Genomic DNA, 20,986 nt, shown 5'->3' with positions numbered 1-20,986 from the left:
TCAGCCGAGGTGTCAAGAGTGGCCGGAGGGGAGGAGGTGTGCCGGGGGCCCAGGATGTCCCTGAGCTCCCTGTAAAAGGGGCAAGTGACGGGGGCGGCCCCAGATCGGCCAGCCGCATCCTGGGCCCGGGCGTAACCCTGTCGCAGCTCTTTGACTTTACTCCGGACATGGTCCGGAGTGCGGGCACGGTGACCCTGGGCGGCCAGGCCCTTGGCCAGCCGAGCGAACGCATCCGTGTTCTGCCTCTTGCTCCCCATTACCTGGAGCACCTCCTCCTCACTCCAGAGCCCCAGCAGGTCCCAAAGCTCGGCCTCCGTCCAGGAGAGGCCCCGCTGCCGCTTGCCGGCCTGGCTGCTGGCCTGGCTGCCAGCCTGGCTGCCCTGGCTCCCCTTGGGGGGGTCCCCTGGGGGGGCTGCCAGGCGGCCATCGGTGCGCTGGGGGGTTCTTGGGGCTGCTGAAGAGCGTGCAGGCTGGCTGCGTGTTATTGCTGCTCTCTCAGATTCCTGCACAGAAAGGGAGGGGGCAGGGACCTTTAAGGGGCCGCTCCACACAGCCGCCATTGAGCTGAGGGGCTGTAGAGAGCGTCTCTCAACCCCTCAGCTGATGGCCGCCATGGAGGACCCCGCAATTTCGATGTTGCGGGACGCGCAACGACTACACGGTCCCTATTTCGACGTTGAACGTCGAAGTAGGGTGCTATTCCTTTCCCCCTCATGGGGTCAGCGGCTTCGACGTCTCGCCGCTTAATGTCGATGTTAACATCGAAATAGCGCCCTACACGTGTAGCTGTGGCGGGCACTATTTCGAAGTTAGTGCCGCTACTTCGAAGTAGCGTGCACGTGTAGACACGGCTATAGTTACAGAGCTAGCAGTAGTTATGGTCACTTGAGGTCATTGCTTGAGCTGGGGAAACCTAGAGAAGGAAGTCTGGTTCTATGAACTGCTTTGGGTTTTCTCATCTAGAATAGCCCTTTGGAGAGACTGCTTAACCTGATACTGGGTGGCTCCATCTTAAGGGCTTTCAGGGTGTTTTTCACAGGAACCATTTTCAGCAATCTGGTTAATACATGGAGGGGTGAATGCCCAGGCTCTAACATTCTCCCAGCACTGTCACTCACAAAACTTATCTCATCAACTTGGCTGGCAGTTGCCAGCTGTATTAGTCTCTGGAGTGCCTGACAGCAGCTGCTCTTAGCTCTTCTGGTGCTGGCTACTGCCAGACAACACTTGTGAAGGGTCATCAGACACACACACAACCATTTTTATCCATTTGTGCCCTTTTCCGGTCCTTCTGGGGACTGCTTAATTTCATCACACTGTAGTTTTGAGCCTTCATGATGGGCTCCTGCAGCATGATCTTTGTTTAGCTAATTGTTCATTTCAGGTGCTGGTTTTAACCTGCAAACCTGCAGATGCTTTAATTCCACAGTCTGACAAATCTTCATTCAAACTGGACTACCATTATTGGTGTGTTCTCTGGCTTTGTGTGTCAACATGAAACTCATTCTCCACTTGATTACCAGTTTAGTTTTGGTTAACCCTCTAGAAGCATTGCAAGCCCATTTCTACCCTCAGGCATTTGGGAAGGGAATGTGATGGAAGGTGTAGGGAAGGGGATGGGCTTCTGAGTGTTGTTAATTGGTGACTGGTACTGCACCACCTTCTGTTATTGGCGAATATGTAATTTTCGATACATAAGTTTGGAATCATGGTGAAAGTGCCCTGAGTTATAGGTTGGAGCTTTTTTCTACAAGTTGAAATAACTTCAATGTATAATGCCCGTCTGTGACTCCAAGTTTGCTGACATGATAGATGCCCGTGGGTTTAGTGATTGCTGTAATCTCAACCAGCAATGTGCCACCACATTCTTATGGTTAGTGCCCCTGGTGCTATGTTCTTTTACGAGAAAGTGAGTTCTTGGCCCCATCTGAAGTCCTCACCAAGAGAGATATCTGATTATTGTGTTTTGTACGGACACTCTTCCACTGCATTGACAGTTTTCTTTCTCAAATGGTCTGATTCACTGAGAGCCAGGTTACATCTTACATTGGACATGAAGCAGGGATTTAGCCATTCCAGTTACCTCAATAGAACTTGATCCTTCTGCAGTTAATGCAAACGCTCCAGCCTTGGAGAGAAATCCAGGAAAATCCATCTTGAGGTAGCAGCTTTTGAAGGGGATTGGTTTGCCTGTTCGTCTTGCTCCTTTCCAGCAAGGCCCTAGCTCCCAGGCTCAGGTTTCTTTCTGACAGCTTCCACCTCCCACCCCCTACATAATTTAACATGACCAGCTCTATGATCTGTCCTATGGTAACATGGAGCTTAATATACAGTTCACTCACCATCACTCTTGATTCAAAACTTAGATCATATGAGTGTTTCAGAGACACTGTTTTAATGAGTCTCTCCATAACCAGTCTCCTGGTTCTGGAGAGGCTGATTCTGCTGGATAAGTTCCAAGAACTGAAATCAGCAGAGGCATTCTCATGAGAGAAAGATTGGTTCTTCCCTGCAGCTACAAATCTCTGATCTGTTGCCTCCACAAATTTACTCTCTCCCTACTCCAGAGACAGTTTTTCCAAACAGGAGAATAGGAAATACCTATCATTTAACCATGGCAGTAAAAGCTTTAATCTAAACTGTTTTTATAGGAAATTGAAGGGTTTTTTTTAAATGGAATTGTTTGTATATTAAAAAAAGTCCATGGAAAACTTGAAGATTATTTCACCAAAAAACTGAAGCATTTTGGTATAGGTATCCTATTGTGTTGTCTCATTGAAGGTGAAATTTAGTTTCATTGTGTCCCCATTCTCCTATATAGGTTGGGCTTCCCAGCTCAGCCAGGCTGATAAAGCCTTGGCAGGGATGATTAGGTTGGATTGTTTCTCCTTTGAACACTGTATTGAACTAGATGACCTCCTGCAGTTTTTTTCTATGCTAATCTATGATAACATCTTCCATTATGCACCATGACTAGACTCCCATGGTACAAGTGCATCCCTTAATCAAGGAAAGGGGTAGAGGTGTATCAAGAGAATGTGTGACCAGTGAGCCCAGCCATTGGAGAATGGGAGCATATCAGCACTTTCAAATGAGAATATTTTGGATTTCAGGTTTTTGCCTGAGTCTTACTTTCCATTGAAAATCTTGCTCAAACAATTGTTTGTAAATGTCTTGGCAAAATTTTAGCTGGGGCGGGAGGCCTATATTCTGACTAGTTCTTCATTTAACTTTACTTGTACCATGTATCTGTTTCCATTTATGTTTGCACAGCAGAGCAGCCACTCTTTGCATCTTTGCAGCACTTAGAGGAGTTCAAGGTCACTTTAGCATTATATTAAATGCTATAGCTTCTGTTAAAGAAACAACCCCTTTATTTTTGGTTGTTATTAATCTTCAGAAAATCTTATGTGCAAACTGAAATTTTTCATTTGTGTTCTCAGTGCAAAGGTGTATCAACAAGCAATCTGAGCCAGACATCCTGTCCCCTTGTACCCACTCCATTTATTTGAGTGTTTCAATAGCTTGGACAAGTTCTGGCACTTTGCAACTGTAGCTCACAGTTATCTTGATGAACAGTGCCATTATTTAAGATATTGTATATGCTGGTACACCAAAAAAATCTGAAAACTAGTTTTTATTTTGTAATATTTATTTAAACAGAATAATATTTTAGTTAAATATTATACTTAGAGATGTTTTTAAAAATGCACATAGAACTGTGGCAATTGCACATGCAAATAGCTAGTTAGATGCCTCATTGGTTATTAGAATATGTAGCTATGACTTTTTTTGTTAAATATTCTATTTGGATGGAGCTCACATTGCTGACGTCATGAGTGATATTACAAATCAGCAAAGTGCTCAAATATTTTTGCATTTATACAGTTATAACTTATGAAAATTCAGGTATCAGGGCTGAGTGATATTGAACCAGTTTTCTTTTATGACATCTGAACTCGAAGGAGTGTTTTCTGTTCATCCTTTGAAGTAGACATTCCATGAGAGAGAGATTTATCAGCTTTAAATCCCTTAAAGTATTGAGCAGGTTCTGATTTCTTTTAAAGGTGGATCCCAGTATTAAGTGTCAAACCAGTCCATCAGAGACAGTTGTGTCTTCAGCACAGGTAGGATTCCTTATTTCAGATGTGGGACCTGTGAGCAAATCTTCCAAAGATACAGCTTCATCCGTACAAGCCAGGTGCAGAGAGAGAAGAAGCAGTTCTCAGAAGGGCAAGTCTCCTGGTAAGAATTGGGTCCATAACTTTTCCAACATTTATCATGACTGGTGACTAAGGAGCCATGTAGTCAAGACAGAAAGGAGAATGAACAGCTTGGTGTTTACTTGGAAGTTATACCAATTTACCTAGTTTGGTGAAGGGTATATTACTTTTTAAACTGAACCATGGTGGATTGATTTTAATCAGTGTTTCTTAAACTTTTTGAGACCATGGAACACCAAACAATAATCTGTTTTATGTTGAAAACCTATGAAAGTTTTCTTCAAAAAAAATTGCTGTCAGACCAAAAAAAAAAAAACCCCCAAAGCAAAAAACCAAACAGTAATACAGACAGCAAAACCAAAATGAAGTAATTTAATCAGGTATCATAGCAATGAAGAAGTAACATTGTATCTGGTTATAATAACAGAAAATATATACCATCTGTGAATGATATAAAAAAGTGTCAGATGCTCACAGCACACTTGGGAGTTGTTCACAAAGCACCAATGTTCTGTGGAACATGGTTTAAGAAACACTGATTTAAACCAAGCTGATTTTAAATCATTGAGTTGAATTACATTTTAAATCACTAAGAGAAAATCATTGATTTAAATCAAGTTTCCCACTGATACTTCTGCACATACTTCTTAAACAATGGCACAAATCTAATAACTAAAATACATTAATTTAAAACTCAGTACAGAATTTGGCATCTATGAAGATCTACTTTGTGTATTTTTTAGCTGATTTGTATTAATTTAGGAAATAGTACATAACACTCTACTTGTGTCAAGCTGCAGATGCAGCAGCAGTACATTGGGAATAGTAACTAAATCACACACACAAACACAGCAGCACTTACATTTTATTTAAATCAATCTTAAACGTTACATGAATGTTTCACAGTTGCAATTGTAGCAATCTGCTAAGTTGATAGCTGTCCTTAAACTTTTTTTTAATTTTCATATTTTATGTACTCTAACAGAAAAGTCAGCACAGCACTAAATGTGTGGTGTCCTTAAAACTTCTACAACCAGCTCTCGTCTTCCACATTCCCATTATCATTTTGATTCATAGAGTGAAACAGAAGTAGGAGTTATTTTGTTTTTACACTTGATTTCTTAGCTTCGAGTGAATAATACCAGACAATGAAAACATTCTCTCTAATGTCAGACAATGAAAACATTCTTTCTATGCCTGCAGAAGAAGCTATTGCTGTGAAAAATTGGTGTAGCAATTGAAGGAACTGTGCTTCAAGGTGTTTGGCTAATGGTTTCCACGAATTCCGGGAAGTGACTTTCTTCACAACATCATCAGTAAACATGTACACCATGTCTACACTACAAGGTTTTGTCGACAGAAGAGGCCTTCTATCGACAAAACTAGGGAGCATCCACACTACAAATGCGTTCTGTCTAGAATCTGTTGACAGACCACAACCTTTTTCCTGGCAGAGTTATGTCTTGAAAGTTTGAGGCATAACACCTCTGAAGACAGATTCTGTAGACAGACTGAATCTACACTACGGGATAAAATCAAATTTCAAGGTGTCAGCTCGATATTAAAAAGTGACTGTCTTCACAGTTAATACTATTGCATCAATTTATTGAGCTGTAATCCCAATTACAAAATATCAATATTATGGGATGTGTATAGCATCAAATTAGAATTTAAAATCTTGAATCAAGGCTAGTGTAGAAGTGCCATTTTCTTCATTTAAATTTATTAGCCTCCAGAAGTGTCCCATATGTACCCCACAAAGCTACACAGTGACCTTCCATGTATGGCTGCTTCGTTGTCCACTACTCTCCATCCAGGTGTGCAGGAAGAAGATCAAAGGAAGACTGCAACGTTTTGATTGAACTTGAATTAGAATTTGAATTGGAATTCATCAGCTCAGCCCTCAAATATAAAGGGTGCCCATTATGAAAAAATTCCTTTGCCCATCGCATCGCACCACATCTGTAGTGATCGTACCACATGGGTAGCAATTATCAGTAGCCCCCTCCTGTAATCGTGAGCAATCAGGGTAATGATCTGCCTAGCGCTTCTCAGGCTCTCAAGAGAGCCCCAGCTTGGACCTACCAGGAGATTCTGGATCTTATTGTAATTTGGGGAAACCAATCGGTGGCCAAGAGATTTTGGGTGGCCAAGAGAAATGTGGCAGTCTATGAGCAGATGTTGTGCGAGATGACCACCCAAGGTTACTCCCAGGACTCTATGCAGTGCCGGGTGAAGGTGAAAGAACTCTATCAGGCCTATCAGAAAGTCTGGGAAGCCAACCAGCAGTCAGTGGCGGCTCCACGGACCTGCTTCTGTTATAAACAGCTGCACATGCTTATGGGGAGCGACTCTACCATGGAGCCCAGTCTCAATTATGACACTTGTGAAGGCCCTGGTATGGAGTTTGGGATGAGCCCAGAGGTGCCAGGTGGCCTGGAGGAAAGAGGGCAACGGAAAGGAGGAAGGGGACAAGTGGGGGACAGAGGACTTTGTGCCAGACAGCCCGGAGCTCTTCAGTGTAGACCTGGAACTGGGCCACTCCACTCTGGTCACCTCCACGCTGGTCCCCGAGCCCCCTGGACCAGGTTCAGGTGAGTATTTATTCTGTATGCTAGAAGCTGGTTGGGGGTGAGGGGTGAGGCTTTCTGTTGACAAAACTAGGGAGCATCCGCACTACAAATGCATTCTGTCTAGAATCTATCGCCAGAACGTAGCAATTTTGCCGACAGAGTTCTGTCTTGAAATTTTGAGGCATGGCACCTTTGTAGACAGATTCTGTCAAGAGAATAGTAGTGTAGACACTCTTCTCTTGACAGAAGGGTCCTCCATGGCATTGGCCACCTGGGGCTGGAAAACACTCTGTCCACTGCAAGCAGAGCTCTATGCTCTGTTCCTGTAGCAAGCATTAAAGGGACAGCAGCCCCAGAAACCCCATACCAGGAAATAGGAGGCGTGCGATCAGCCTAGCCAGCACGTGTGCTTGCAGCCTGCCCACAGATACACTTTGCAGCCACTCCGCAGCAATGGTAGCAGCCCAGTCCACCATGGAGCTGGGAGAGCAGCTCCAGGGCTCACCCCCAGCCAGGAGGAGGTGCGCCCCATCCTGGACGGACTGCGAGGTCCGAGACCTCATCAGCCTGTGGGCGAAGGAGATAGTGTTGCTACACCCAGCAGCCAAGAGGCGAAATGCCCCAGGGTATAGCTGGATTGCAAGAGCACTGGCAGACTGAGAACACCCCGCCTGGATCATGGAGCAGGTCTGGGCAAAATTAAAGAACTCCAGCAAGGCTATACCTCGGCTCAGGATGATGCGTGCTACTCAGGGGCACGACAGCCCAACTGCCCCTATTACATTACATGAGCTCCTTCAGGTCAAGGACGTTTCCCCCCGTGAGCTTTCTGGACACCTCAGGGGAGGGTCCCCTATGGAGCTGAAGTCCTGCCCAGTGGAGCAGCAGCTGGAGGGCAAGGGCAACACCACCACCCTGGCCAGCGATGGTACCCTGGCCATCAGTGTGGAATTGGGCCCCTCCTCAGCCAGGATGTCTTCCGGGCGTCACCAGACTTTTTCATGGTCCCTGCTGGTGAGTACCCCATGGGACACATACCCCAGGGCCCGAGGGGAGGGTGAGGGATTGGGCATGTCATGATCCCCACTGGGCTGGCTAGGGCAGGATCCCATCCTATGAACCCAGCACCTGCACATGTGCTCAAGGCACTATGGTCCACATGGACAGCCCACACAGCTGCAGGGCACAGGCACCGGCCCACTGCCAGCTCCAGGGAGGGCTGATGTGGCCTTGTGGGGAGCCTGCCTTCCCTGACACAGCTGCGGGTGGGACAGCCACACGGGCAAGCGCCGATCCCCACAAACACCACTGGGGCCCATGACTCTCCACTCACAGGTGTGCCTGCAGGACACAGACAGCACCCACACCCATTGACAATGCCCCAACCTACGTGCGTGCAGGGGCAGGCGGGGGGAGGGCCCTGGGGGCCTTGTGGAGGGAAGGACTTACCATCCTGCCTCCTTGTCTCCCCTCCTGCTGGACTGTCAACAAGCTGGACCAGCCCCACCTCTTCACCAGCCCCCGGAAGGAGCCAGAGCTGGGCCTGGAGTCAGAGCTAGAGCTGGGCATGCCCAGAGGATCACTGGCACCAGGGCACAGCGCAGGTCTACAGTGGTGCAGGTGGCTCTGTGGACGGAAGGCCCATTGCTGGGTTGAGGAGAACCAGGCGGCCCTCAGGCATGTCACTGACATTATGGAGTGGCAGCAGCAGACTGACAAGGCACAGTGGGCAAAGGACCAGGAGTGGCAGATGCAGGCATGGGACCAGCTGATGTCCTTCCTGGACAGTGCCACTGCTGTCTGACGGGACTAGCTAGCCCAGCCATCTGTGCCCACTGCCCTGCCCTCCCCACCACTCCCCCTGCCCTTGCAGCCCTCGCTCCCCATGCCCCAGCTGTCCTTCCACCACCAAACCTCCCCCCATCTGTCCTGGCCCTCGCCCAATGGATCCTATCCTCAGCTACCCCCTGCCCCCAGGCCTCCCCTATCTCCCAGCTGCACCCCACCCCTCTGCCCCCCAGGCCTCTGCCATGGAGCCTGCCCCTGCCATGGCCCCTCCCCACCCACACCTTCCCATGCCACTGCCCCTATCCACCCCCAACAGGGACCCCAAATTCAAGGTGTTAGGGGATGCTGTGGCCGGGGATGCTTGGGGTCCCACTCTCCCATGAGGTCGCAGCCCACCATCCCTTGCCTAGAGTGAGGCCTGCCCCCTATTCCCCCAGTTCCAAGCCCCAATCTCACTGTACATAGTTCATCACCCCTGCACTTTGTAAATAGCTCTTTTGGGGTTTTTTCCCGCACACACGTTCATCTGTTAAAAATCAAAGTTTATTTGTTCACAACCCCTGAGTCTCTAGTTATTGGGGAGGGGACATGGAGGGCTGGGTGAGCAAAGGGAGGGGCCATGGTGGGCACAAGGTGGGGCAGCAGGCCTGAAACACCCACTGGGAGTGCCCCGGAGGTGGGGAGGATTATTGGGGTCCCTGGGAGAATCACTCCTGCAAGGCCTCCTGGATGCTCAGCCCATCTTGGTGGGTGCCAGGCTCCTTGTAGGTGTGGCTGGCTGGTGGGCCCCCCAGCAGGAGCCAGGCCTCCCCCTGCCCTGCTAGAAGGTGGTAGAGGGCACAACAGACCCCCACAATATGGGGCACATTGCCCTCCCCCATGTCCAAGTGGGTGAGTAAGCACTGGAATCAGGCCTTCAAATGGCCAACAGCATGCTCCACAATGGGCCCAGTTCAGGCATGCGTTACAGAGTTCCTGGGTGGGGTCCAGGTGTCTGGTATAGGGCCACATGAGCCATGGCAGTAGGGGTTAGGCTGTGTCCCCCACCATGCACAGAGGCATGTCCACATCCCCAAAGGCCAGCTCCCCACAGGGGACAGAGATTCCCTTCTCCATCTTCTGGAAGAGGCCAGAGTTCCAGAACACCCTCGTGTCGTGTGCCTAGCCAGCCCACCTGACATACACATCGGTGAAGTGCTCACAGTGGTCCACCAGGTCCTGCAGCACGATTGAGTGGTACCCCTTCCTATTGATGAACTATCACACTGTGGTCTGGGGCATGGATGGGAATTTGGGTCCCAACAATGGCCTTGACGCAGCTGGGAAACCCCAGGGCCTTGAATCCAGCCACCACAGCATTGATATTGTCCAGGCAGAAGAGCCTCTGCAGCAGCAAAGAGTTAACGGCCCTCATGATCTGTGGGGGAGGAGGAGGTGGGACACCCAGGTGAGGGACTGGGGTGGGCAGGTCCTTGGCCCCAGGGTGTTCCCCATCCCCTTCGGCCCACCCTGCCCTTCCAGGCGCCTTTCCGGGAGGTCACCCCCCCATGCAGCAGGGTTGTGAGTGAGTGGGACAGCGTGGTGCCCATGGGACAGGGCTTCCCTCCTTCCCATTCCCCCAGTGGCACCTCTACTCCTGCTCCCCGAGGGTACTCCTGGGCTGGGACCCCTCACCCCGCTGGGCAGTGCCTGCAGCCTGGGAGCACTTTACATGCATGAGGACAGTGCCAGCAGTGGACCTCTCAACACCAAACTCATTTCTGACAGATTGGTAGCTGTTGGGGGTTGCCAGCTTCCAGAAGGTGATGGCTACTCTCTTTTCCAGGGGCATGGTGAGCCAGAGGCGGGTGTCCTCCCTGCAGAGGATGGGGCAAGCCAGGCATATAGCTCCAGAAAGGTGTCCTTCCGCATGCAGAAATTCCGGAGACAGAACTGGTCGTCCCACTCACCCATCACCAGCTGATCCCACCAGTCTGAACTGATGCTATAATTCCAGACACGCCTGCTGACTCGGGGGCATGGATGTCATCGCATCAAGGCAGCAGACACGATGGCTTCCTCTTCATGGGAGGGGTCAGGCTCATCCCTCCTCTGGAGGAGGAAGAGAAGGAAGGCGGAGATGACATGCAGCAGAAGCTGCAGCAGCCATGAGTGTGGCCAGAGTAAGCCCAGGGGCTGCTCTGGCGGCATAGTTAACTGGAAAGGCCAAAGTCTCTCTCAGTAAGCCTGGGAACCCTTCACTAGCTTTGCTCTCCCTCCAAGAGATATGCAAGCCTCTGCATGGACAGGGAATGTGTCCTGGAGAGTCCCTTTAAGGGCAGGCTGGGCTGTTGCTCTAGAACGAGCTCAGTGTCCATGCAGCCATGCCTTCTGAGTCATTGGAGCCCCCTCTGTCAACAGCAGTCAGGAGCTACGTCTACACTGGGATGCTACATCGACATAGGTTATTTCGATGTAGTGAAATTGAAATAAGCTATTTCGACGAATAGCGTCCACACATCTTCCAGGGCTGGTGCCGTCGACGTTCAATGTCGACGTTGGACAGCACTACATCAAATAGGCGCTGCAGGGGAGCGTCTACACAACAAAGCGGCCCAAATTGAAATAAGGGTGCCAGGAACAGCTGCAGACAGGGTCACAGGGTGGACTAGCACTTCCGGGGCAACAGCTAGCCACTCCCTTAAAGGGCCCCTCCCAGACACACTCAGCCTGCACAGCACGCGGTCTGCAGAGCCACAGGCACGCACACCCGTCGAAGCAGTATGGACCCCCAGCAGCAGCAGCCAGAGGCCCACACACCCGCCCCTGGAGGACCAGTGGCTGCCCTCCTCAGTGCCATGCAGGAGGCAGCTGACCATCTTTTATTTGAGGAAGATGAGCTGCCCCCAGGGGATGAGGAAGCAGCCCCAGACCTTGCTGCCCTCCCAGCCCCGCCCCGCCCCCCGCTGCACACACCGCTGGCTGTGGAGATACCCCACGAGCACGGACTGGTGGGAGCGGCTGGTGCTTGGCGAGTGGCACAACAACCACTGGCTCCGGAACTTCCGAAAGAGCTGGCAGACATTCCTGGAGCTCTGCCAGTAGCTCACCCCTGCCTTACAGCACCAGGACACCCCCATGCGACGTGCACTCACTGTAGATAAACAGGTCGGCATCACTGTCTGGAAGCTGGCCACTCCAGACAGCTACCGATCCATAGGGCAGCAGTTCGGCGTGGGCAAGGCCACCATCGGGGCTGTCCTCATGGAGGTAAGAGGACCCAGTGGGGGGGGGAGCCCGGGGGGGGGGAGGGCCAGACACACCCTGCACACCCCTCACCGGTGTGCTCTCATGTCCTTCCCCTGCAGATTGTCTGCGCAATCAATGCCCTGCTGCTCCACAGGCTCGTGCGGCTTGGGGACCCGGATGCTGCCATCGCGGGATTTGCCAGCCTGGGCTTCCCAAATGCTTTGGGGCTCTGGATGGGACCCATATCCCCGTCTGTGCCCTGGAGCACAGCGGAAGATGCTTCCTGAATAGGAAGGGATACCATTCCGTGGTCCTCCAGGCCTTGGTGGACAGCTGGGGCCGCCTCTTGGACATTTATGTTGGCTGGCCTGGCAGCACCCACGATGCCCGGGTGTTCAGAAATTCGGGCCTGTGCCTCCGGCTGGAGGTGGGGACGTACATCCCCCAGCAGGAGATCCCTGTGGGGGACTCCACCATACCCCTCTGCTTTGTCGCAGACGTGGCATACCCCCTCCAGCCCTGGCTCATGCACCCCAACATGGGCCATGTCACAGCCAGCCAGGAGCAGTTCAACACGCGCTTGAACCATGCGTGCCAGGTGGTCGAGCGCACTTTCAGCCTCCTCAAAGGGCGCTGGAGGTGCCTCCTCACCCGCCTGGATGCAGGCCTCACCAACATCCCCCAGGTTGTGGGAGCGTGCAGCGCACTCCACAACCTGGTGGAGAGCAAGGGAGAGGCCTTCTTCCAGGGCTGGGCTGTGGAGGCTGACAGGGCTGACGTCCAGCCACCTGCTGCCCCCAGTCGCCAGGTCGACCCTGAGGGGATCCAGGTCCAGGAGGCCCTGCGGGCCCATTTTGACCAGGCTGCGGGGTGAACGCTGGCAGGACCAGCTGCGGGTGAGCCACCCACTGCACCCCCGCATCCTCCACAACACTCCCAGCCCCCACAACCACACCACAGAGAACCTGAGAGCACCCCCCCCCCAAACTTCTGTGCAATAAATGGAATTTTTTTTAAACAAAACCGTGCAACCTGTATTAATTATTAACAGAAGAAGGGGGGGACTATGTACGTGGGGGGGCAGGTACAAAACAGGGGTAGAACAAAAACTATTTACAAATATGGGGGGAATATGTCCAAAGGAGGGGGCCGGAGGGGGCCTGGGGGGCAACGTCCTCGGCCACGCACCTCCTATTGTCCTGCGCCTGGTGTTGCGGGGCACGACCCACGTCTCGGCTGGAGGCCCTGTCAAGGCTGGGTGGGGGCCAGGAGAACCGGCAGATAGGGCCGGGCGGAGTCCGGAGGCCCATGGTCCCCCTCGGTGGCAGGCCCCAGGACAGCTGATGGTGGAGGGATGGCAGGCGGAGTGGCAGGTGGAGCGGCAGGCGGAGTGGCAGGCAGAGCAGCAGGGGGGGCCAAGTGCCGCACGATGTCCTGGAAAGTGCGCATGAAGGCCCCCCACACCTCCTGGCGCCAGGCCAGCGCTCGCTTCTGGAGGTCAAGGCGCTGCTCCTCCACCTGCAGGCGCTGCTCGGACACCTCCAGCTGATGCCAGAGGGTGGCGAGCAGCTGGGGGTCCGTGGACATCCGTGGATGGCTTTGCCACTGTCGGGCTTGTCCTGGGGCTGGGCCATGCTCCGCCAAGGGGCAGGCCTGGTGGGATGGCCCCAGTGGGCTGTCCGGGACCACTGACGCCGCACCGGTGCTCTCCGGGCCCTCCGATGGTGCAGCTGCGGAATAGAGTGGGGGGAGAAGAGTGGAGACAGCTGTTAGTGTGGGCCCTGACCCGTGGCCCTTGTCCCCCCACCCCTCTGCTGCTGGTTCCCCATCCCCCAGAGATGCTGCTGCTGCTGATGGGTGTCCAACCCCCCACCCCCCGGGGGACCCTAGGTTCCGCTCCCCCCATCCCCAGTGATGGGGCATGGCGCTGTTCTGCTGGGAGGCAGGGGCTGATGGACTCTTCTGAGGGACGTGCCACTGCTGTCCTCGGGGCCATGGTCATCTGGGTGTGTGGAGGGCCCTGGTCATGTCTCTCGTCCCTGCCCCTTAACCCCGGGGGTGTGCACCAGGGGGGTACATACCTGACGGTCTGCTCCCACGGTTGGGGGACACCCATCGGGCGGACGCCCTGCTGGAGCTGTGGGAGGGGAGGTCTATCAGCAGCCCCCCGTCGCTGGAGGCCTCCTCCTCCTCCTCCGCTGTCCCAGGGGTGGGCTCCTGGGGGGGCCCCTGGGGTGTGGGGCTTGCCTCCGGGGCGGACTCTGTCTCCAGGGCCTACTGGGGCTCATCGCCCAAGGTGTCAAGAGTGGCTGGGGGGAAGGAGGTGTACCGGGGGCCTAGGATGGCCCTGAGCTCCCAGTAAAAGGGCAAGCGGTGGGGGCAGCCCCAGATCAGCTGGCCGTGTCCCGGGCCCAGGCATAACCCTGCCGCAGCTCCTTTACCTTACTCCTGACATGGTCAGGAGTGTGGGCAGGGGGACCTCGGGCAGCCAGGCCCTCGGCCAGCAGAGTGAACGCATCCGTGTTCTGCCTCTTGCTCCCCATTACCTGGAGCACCTCCTCCTCGCCCCAGAGCCCCAGCAGGTCCCGGATCTCAGCCTCTGTCCAGGAGGGGCCCTGCAGCCTCTTCCCCCTCTGGCTGGCAGGCTGGGAGCTCTGGGTCCCCTTGGGGGGCGGTGCCCTGTGGGCGCTTGGGGGGCTGGCTGGATGCCATGGGGTGCAGGGTGGTGGGTTGGGGCTGCTGAGGACATGCAGGCTGTGCACGTGGCTATGCTGCTGCCTGCACACGCTCTCAGCTTCCTGCACAGGAACTCGGGGCAGGGAGCTTTAAGGGGCTGCTGCATGCGGCGACTATAGAGCTCAGAGGCTGGAGAGAGCGTCTCTCAACCCCTCAGTTGATGGCCACCATGGAGGACCCCGCTATTTCGATGTTGCGGGATGCGGATCGTCTACTCGTGCCCTACTTCGACGTTCAACGTCAAAGTAGGGCGCTATTCCCATCTCCTGATGAGGATAGCAACTTCGACGTCTCGCCGCCTTACGTCGATTTCAACTTTGAAATAGCGCTTGGCACGTGTAGACATGGCGGGTGCTATTTCGAAGTTGGCACAGCTATTTCAAAATAGCCAGCTAGTGTAGATGCGGCTAGGGTGTGTGGATGCTCTCTGTTAACATAAGGAGTCGCCAGAGGGAGCCTGTATTAGATGTGGATGTGTTTTGTAGACAGAGCTTCTGTCAACAGAACTCTGTAGTGTAGACACAGCAATTGCCCGCAGCTCAACCTTCTGCTGAGGTACAGATTGAATTTCTCTCGTCTGGCAACATCCGTAATCCAGCATGATTTTAGTTAGTCATACAGCCACTTATCGTGGGTGTGGCCAAGTTTCCTGTGGTCCCATGACGTTTGTTTACAGTGTCCATACTGGCTCACAGTGTTCTGTGCAGTTATTTAGCACTAATTTACCCCAACTGTCTTCTAAGAGCCAGTAAGCAATGGAAGTGTTGGTAATTCTGCCAGACAATATTGCCCTCCCGTGGTTTGGCAAATTCTCTCATTCAGCACCAGTCAGTTCCTGAGGGTGCCGAACGAGAGAGGTTCAACCTCTATTTTTTTTGTTAACTTCTCTTAAAGTGCTTCAAAATTTTGACAATATCAGCAAAGCCACTGCAATTTATCTGCAATTTAAGGTTGTGGATATAGGTGAGCATATCTTCTAAATTTCTCTTTAATCCAGTATTATTCCAGACTTTGCTACAGAGGTGTCTTTATTATGCATATAGCAATGTTACGCTTAGTTGATTAGACTCAAATGTAGGGGTGTGATGCAGAGTGCATCACAGCTCTAAAGTTAAACAGAAATCCTCTCTCTCTATATATATATATATGTATTGCACATCTCTTTGCCTTTACTATACATTGAACCACACATTGTTCTTCGAGGGCACATTTATGTCTGTTCTAAACAGGTATGCACCTGTGCACCTCAGCCAGAAGATTTTTCCCATAGCAGCATCTCTCGGATTGACGTGGACACCCCCTGGAGATGCAGTTTCATGGTACTCAACATAGAGTCATTTCAACCTGTCACACGCACAGTACCTTCTTACCACCAGTGATGGTTAGCTGGAACATCCCATAGTTCTTACTTTGGCAAGTGCTGATCACAGTGTCCATCAAACCAGGTTCTTCAAACAGTTAGTTTTATTTGCTAGTCTTTGTAGTATAGTTATATTTAGTGGTTCATTTTTCTTTGGGGTCCCCCCACATATTCCTGGCAGTTTGGTATGCTACAGTCCCTAGGCTTTAAAACTTGAGAGGCCTGTGGCAAGTGCATGCTTACAAGTGACCCACATGCTTCACACTTAAGATGCCCAAGGGAAAGTTAATAGATTGGTGAAGGATCTTTCATTGTTTTCACTGTGGTTCTTTGAAAAACAGAGACCAACCTCTCTAAGTCCTTCTTATGGAGGCTGTGGCCCCACTCAGACCCTGGATTGGGGGATCCTGCACTTAGCACCTGCTCCGCTGTGCAGAGTGTCCTGGCATCATCTACAGGAGAACCTGTGCTGGGAAATGACTCATCTTGAGACTTGGCAAGGTCACAGCTCTTCCCCTGTACAGGCTTTGGGCAAGCACCAGTCGCAATCACCAGTACCACAGAAGAAAAGGAGGCTGGAGAGAAGCTGTTCCTACCTGGCCAAGATGAAATAGCCAGCTGATGTGAAACCCAGGTCAGGGCATGCCACCTGCCTGCCTGCTAAGGTCACATTTCCTCCTGCCCAGTGGCAATGCAGTATGGTCTGCACCTTCCCCACTTGCTGGGGCCCCAGAGACAACAACTGCAACTCCGATAGACTCCAGACTGGCACCAGCCAGTCTCACCACAACACTGTCCAGGGGAAAGCTGGCTGTGATGTGTCAGTCATCATCCCCAGGGTGTCCCACATCTACAACCCACTTTCTCTCCCTTCTTGATATTTGTTGTGGAGGAACTGAGGGGCGGCGAGAGCATGTGTGCCACTACTGCAGATACTGCTAGGCAAATTTCTTTGGCTCTGTTGCCCTTTTGCCTGAACACATGAGTGCAATACATGTCTGCAGTCTCATATCAAAGAACAACAATTACAGTATAGGTAGATAACTCTCTTGTCTGCTGACTTTAATCATGTTTTCATGTTTTTCTTTCCCACTTGAGGGCTAGGAAACACCTTAAACATGAAAAATGGATTTCTGATGTAATCACATGATTGGGACTCCAGGCATTTACAGAATTTATGCCTTAATCCAGCCCTGTGAATAAATCCAGAATGATTTCATTCAATTTAAGAAATGTAAATTTCATAGAGCAGTATTGATCCATGTTTTTCCCAAGTTAACATCATTTTGGGACAGCAAAGTTGTTTTGAACATTGCTTATGCTTTTCCCAACTATCACCTTTGTACAGGATGAAATAGCAGTAATGTAGCACTTTAAAGATTAACAAAATTATTTATTTGGTGATGAGATTTCGTGGGACAGACCCACTTCATCATATCAATAGCACTTCCAGGACAGACTGACATCTATAAGTACAGAGGTCCAAAAAAAAAATGGCAGTAGAAACTGACAAATCCAGTACACAGGACTGAAGGAGGGGCTTGACGGGTGGGGGATCTTAAATGTCTTGCCTAAAATAATTACGAGCATCAAAGGAAGGAAAGAATACATACTAACACAGCTACCTCTCTGTTACTATTTGTACAGGATGGTTCACTTTGATTATAGGAGAGAGCAAGAAACTGTAGGTGTCTATGGGCTAAGGTTCTAGCAAGTAGCAGCACAAGTAAACTAACAATCAGCAGTGAAATATTTCACCTTATTGTAGATAGGTATATGATAAAAATTGTTTAAAAAGGTGCAGGGTACACAAAGTTTAAGTACTTGGCATCCTAGTCAATGGCCTGCAAACTCGAGGTTTAGACTGGCTGTGGCTACACTTTATACCAGCTGCCGCAAAGTAGATATGAAGAGATGTGAGAACACTGCCTTAGATGCAGTTAGGTGAGATGCACTCATGTATACTGTATAACTCCTTTTTTCCTCCTAGATCTCCATCTACTGGTGGATGTAGCATGCAAACAGGAGCACTTTCCAAAAGAAGAATTAAGAGAGTGAGACGTGGGTGACACGCATGTGAAAATGTGCAGTAACTGCCAACTGGTTTCTCCCTGTCAGATCTCAGAGGCAGTTCTTTGCACACAATATGCACTTTGGAACTTTTCAGCTGTTTAAAAAAATCTCTTTTTTTGCTTTTGTTGCAAGTTTTATGGGGGACTAGTCACTTCATTGTTTACTGCATCTCCTTTGTTACATTTTCTACTGTGACATTGTAAAACATCTAGCGGCCGGAGTGTTTAATATGCAGTAATTGTTTACCCAAAATTCTTTCGAAACAAAAAGCTGGGACTCTGTAAACAAGAAACCTTAAAAGCCTCCTCTAGGTTTTCATACTGGGGAAGCATGCTGTTTCTTGTGTTGTATTTGGAATCTCTCTACTTCACTTTGTTGGGGAGTGTAGTTATCACAGTCCCAGTTCTGTGCCAACAGTGCCTCTCCTTGAAGTCATACTGGCCCTTTAAAGAGAATTGTGTCAGAAACAAATGTGTTGGGAGGTCACAAGATTCCAGATGTGAGTGGATCAGGGATTCCAGGAGAGCATCTCTGGGAAATATCAAGCTAAGTTTCTAAGGAAAAACCAGGAAATGCTCTTCCTTGCAAATATGGTGCAACTGTTTCAGCAGCAAGTGTGTCCCACCAATGAGCATCCACCACACACAACAGCCGCTGGATCTTTTACATAAATAGAACATTCTTCTGTTTTAATAATTTCATTTGATTCTAGTGATATCTAGAAAGGTAAGTCATCTCTTTGCTTATTGTATTGCTTATTTTGAGTAGGTCTTCACAAGGTACTTTTAACTTGTTTAATCTAATTGTATTTATATTGGCAGTAGTGTTAAGGTTTTAACAGCTATGTATTTGTATTAATATTTATTAATTTTGAACATTGACAGAAAGATAAAGGATGCATGTGCAATATTTGTTAGGATAAGATATGTGAATGAGGCAGCACTGGAAAAATGTAACTCTATTTGTTTCCTGCCCATTCATGTATCTTTACAGTTAGTGAGACTAGGTCCTATATAATTGTGAAAATGCACAAGGAAGAAGCAGAGTGAATAAGTCTATTGTTTGTCAGAACCCAAGTTATTCCCTCTAAATCCTTCTATAGTTCACAGCTGCACTCAGTGCCTCACAGCAAACTGGGTGATGGGAGGTACCGATATCAGATCTTTTAAACCCCTATAAAATCTCCAAACTAGAAAGGTAGAACCTGGTAGCATGCTCTTGTGTCTTGGCACACTGGAAGGAACACTACTACTGACCTTCCTCAGAGCTGCCATTTTACATCTTTCAGCATGTGCATTCAGTAAATTTTCGGAGACTTTAAATGTTTAAGAAGGTTACACCTTATCAGGCCCTGCAGTCAAATTCGAACTTGTGGAAATCCAAATAGCAAAAAATAAAGTGCATTCAAACAGCTAAAGGGAAAAGGAGTTCAGCAGTACAGCAGGCACTAAAATCTGTTCGGTTTATTGAATCCCAGGCTGGCTGGGCTTGGGACTAATGCAGAGAACACTGCTGGAATAGGGGAGAGCCTCATTACCCTTAGCAGTTTCTGCCATTAAGGGAATGGTGACAGGCTTTGCGCAGTGTCCTGTTTAGTTCAGCTGCCCTTATTGAGAAGTGAATATGAAGTTGTAGGGATCATTGGAATTCTGCATTGGCAGACTGAAGCTGTTACATATTAAGTAAAGAAGCTTCCTGTCTTAACTTACTCAGTTCTGTATATACCAAAAGATATTCTTCAGTGATGTGAGTCAAGGAACCTTAGCATGGTTTAAGGTTCTATTATTTGAATGATTAATTAAGAAATCCTAGTATTTATTGTCTTTCTGAATTAAAAAAGGCCATGGAGCTGGATCTCCTGCTGTATTAACATGCACAGTACTATCAGCTGTAGCTCTCCTTACCCTCAATTAAATCTCAGAGAAAGGACACTCACTGCTTATAGAAATCAGTATAGGTATTGCACAAACTAACAGGTCTCAGGTAACTGGGCAGACTGGACATCTCTGTATTTTGGCACTTTTAGCGTGGATGTATTTCAGTCAGTAAATAATAAAGTATGACTGCTCCAATTGGCTGTATTGTTTTACTGTTTTCTTGTTAATGGGAATAGAGTGGAGTTTAGTTATACTGACATGTAAAATGACAGCAGCACATACAGTAATCTGAAACCAAAATTGTTAAAGGGAAATAGATGTTGCATTTATATTCTCAATATGTGTGTTAAACTTTAAAATGCAGATATTGTAAAATAAATATTTTGAACAATAGTAGTTCCTTATAGCACCTTCATACCTTACAAAATCTTTGCCATAGTGATATACTTCTTAGAAGTACAATCTACCAGATTGCCTCCTTCTGTAATTCCATTGACTTCTGTGGACTTCAGGGATGAATTCATCTCCGTTTATAGTCAGCTTCATTAATCTTTATGGCTTTTAGTGCAATCCCTTTTTCATAAGCATCATGTCTTCTAGAGGTTCTCTCCTAACTACTTTAATGAAAACCTGGATGGATAATACATTTTCTGTATGCTATATACTAGGTTTTTTGTATGTCTTCCCAGGAATCCTGCACAGCACAAATCCATCAAATGCCAAGTTACAAACTTCTGCTTGCAACCTTACTTTGAGGTTATAGGTCTGACCTATAGTATTATTCACCTCCCAGTGATGTCAGAGGAGAATAACAGTTGAATTCCAGACCTCTGACATCAGCCTGACCTGAAACGTTCTTGCAGTAGCAAGTAAAAAAGGGATGCTGAATCTAAATTAGCAAGAGCTGAAGAAAGGCTGTGCGTGAAATGGACAGAGTCCTTCCCAGGGCCGAAGACATAAGGCTGCCATAAATCAGTACATTCTACAGAGGGGAGTTGCTTTAGATACTGTCTTGATGCCATTCAGAGTGTAACAGGCAGGCTGGGAAGGAGCCTGCCATCACACTGATAAATTCTCTACTTAATTTATTTATTGATCTGAATTTGCATTTTAATTTATTTTATTTTT

At 49.5% G+C, this 20,986-nt stretch overlaps 1 protein-coding gene across 1 annotated transcript in view; it reads left to right on the top strand.

Moving 5' to 3' along the window:
• The window catches only part of HSF5 (heat shock transcription factor 5), a 46,517-nt gene extending 28,551 nt beyond the window's left edge, over positions 1-17,966 (top strand). The window contains exons 5-6 of the mRNA XM_075014014.1: positions 4,068-4,245; positions 17,899-17,966. Of these exons, the coding sequence (XP_074870115.1) occupies positions 4,068-4,245; positions 17,899-17,966 (246 nt within the window). The remainder of the gene's footprint in view (positions 1-4,067; positions 4,246-17,898) is intronic.
• The last annotated feature ends 3,020 nt before the right edge of the window (positions 17,967-20,986 follow it).

This window comes from Carettochelys insculpta, chromosome 19, assembly GCF_033958435.1.
Source record: "Carettochelys insculpta isolate YL-2023 chromosome 19, ASM3395843v1, whole genome shotgun sequence".
In the NCBI taxonomy this organism is placed as follows: Eukaryota; Metazoa; Chordata; order Testudines; family Carettochelyidae; genus Carettochelys; species Carettochelys insculpta.
The sequence above is the reverse complement of the archived record's forward strand: the minus strand, read 5'-3'. Positions and strand labels throughout refer to the sequence as shown.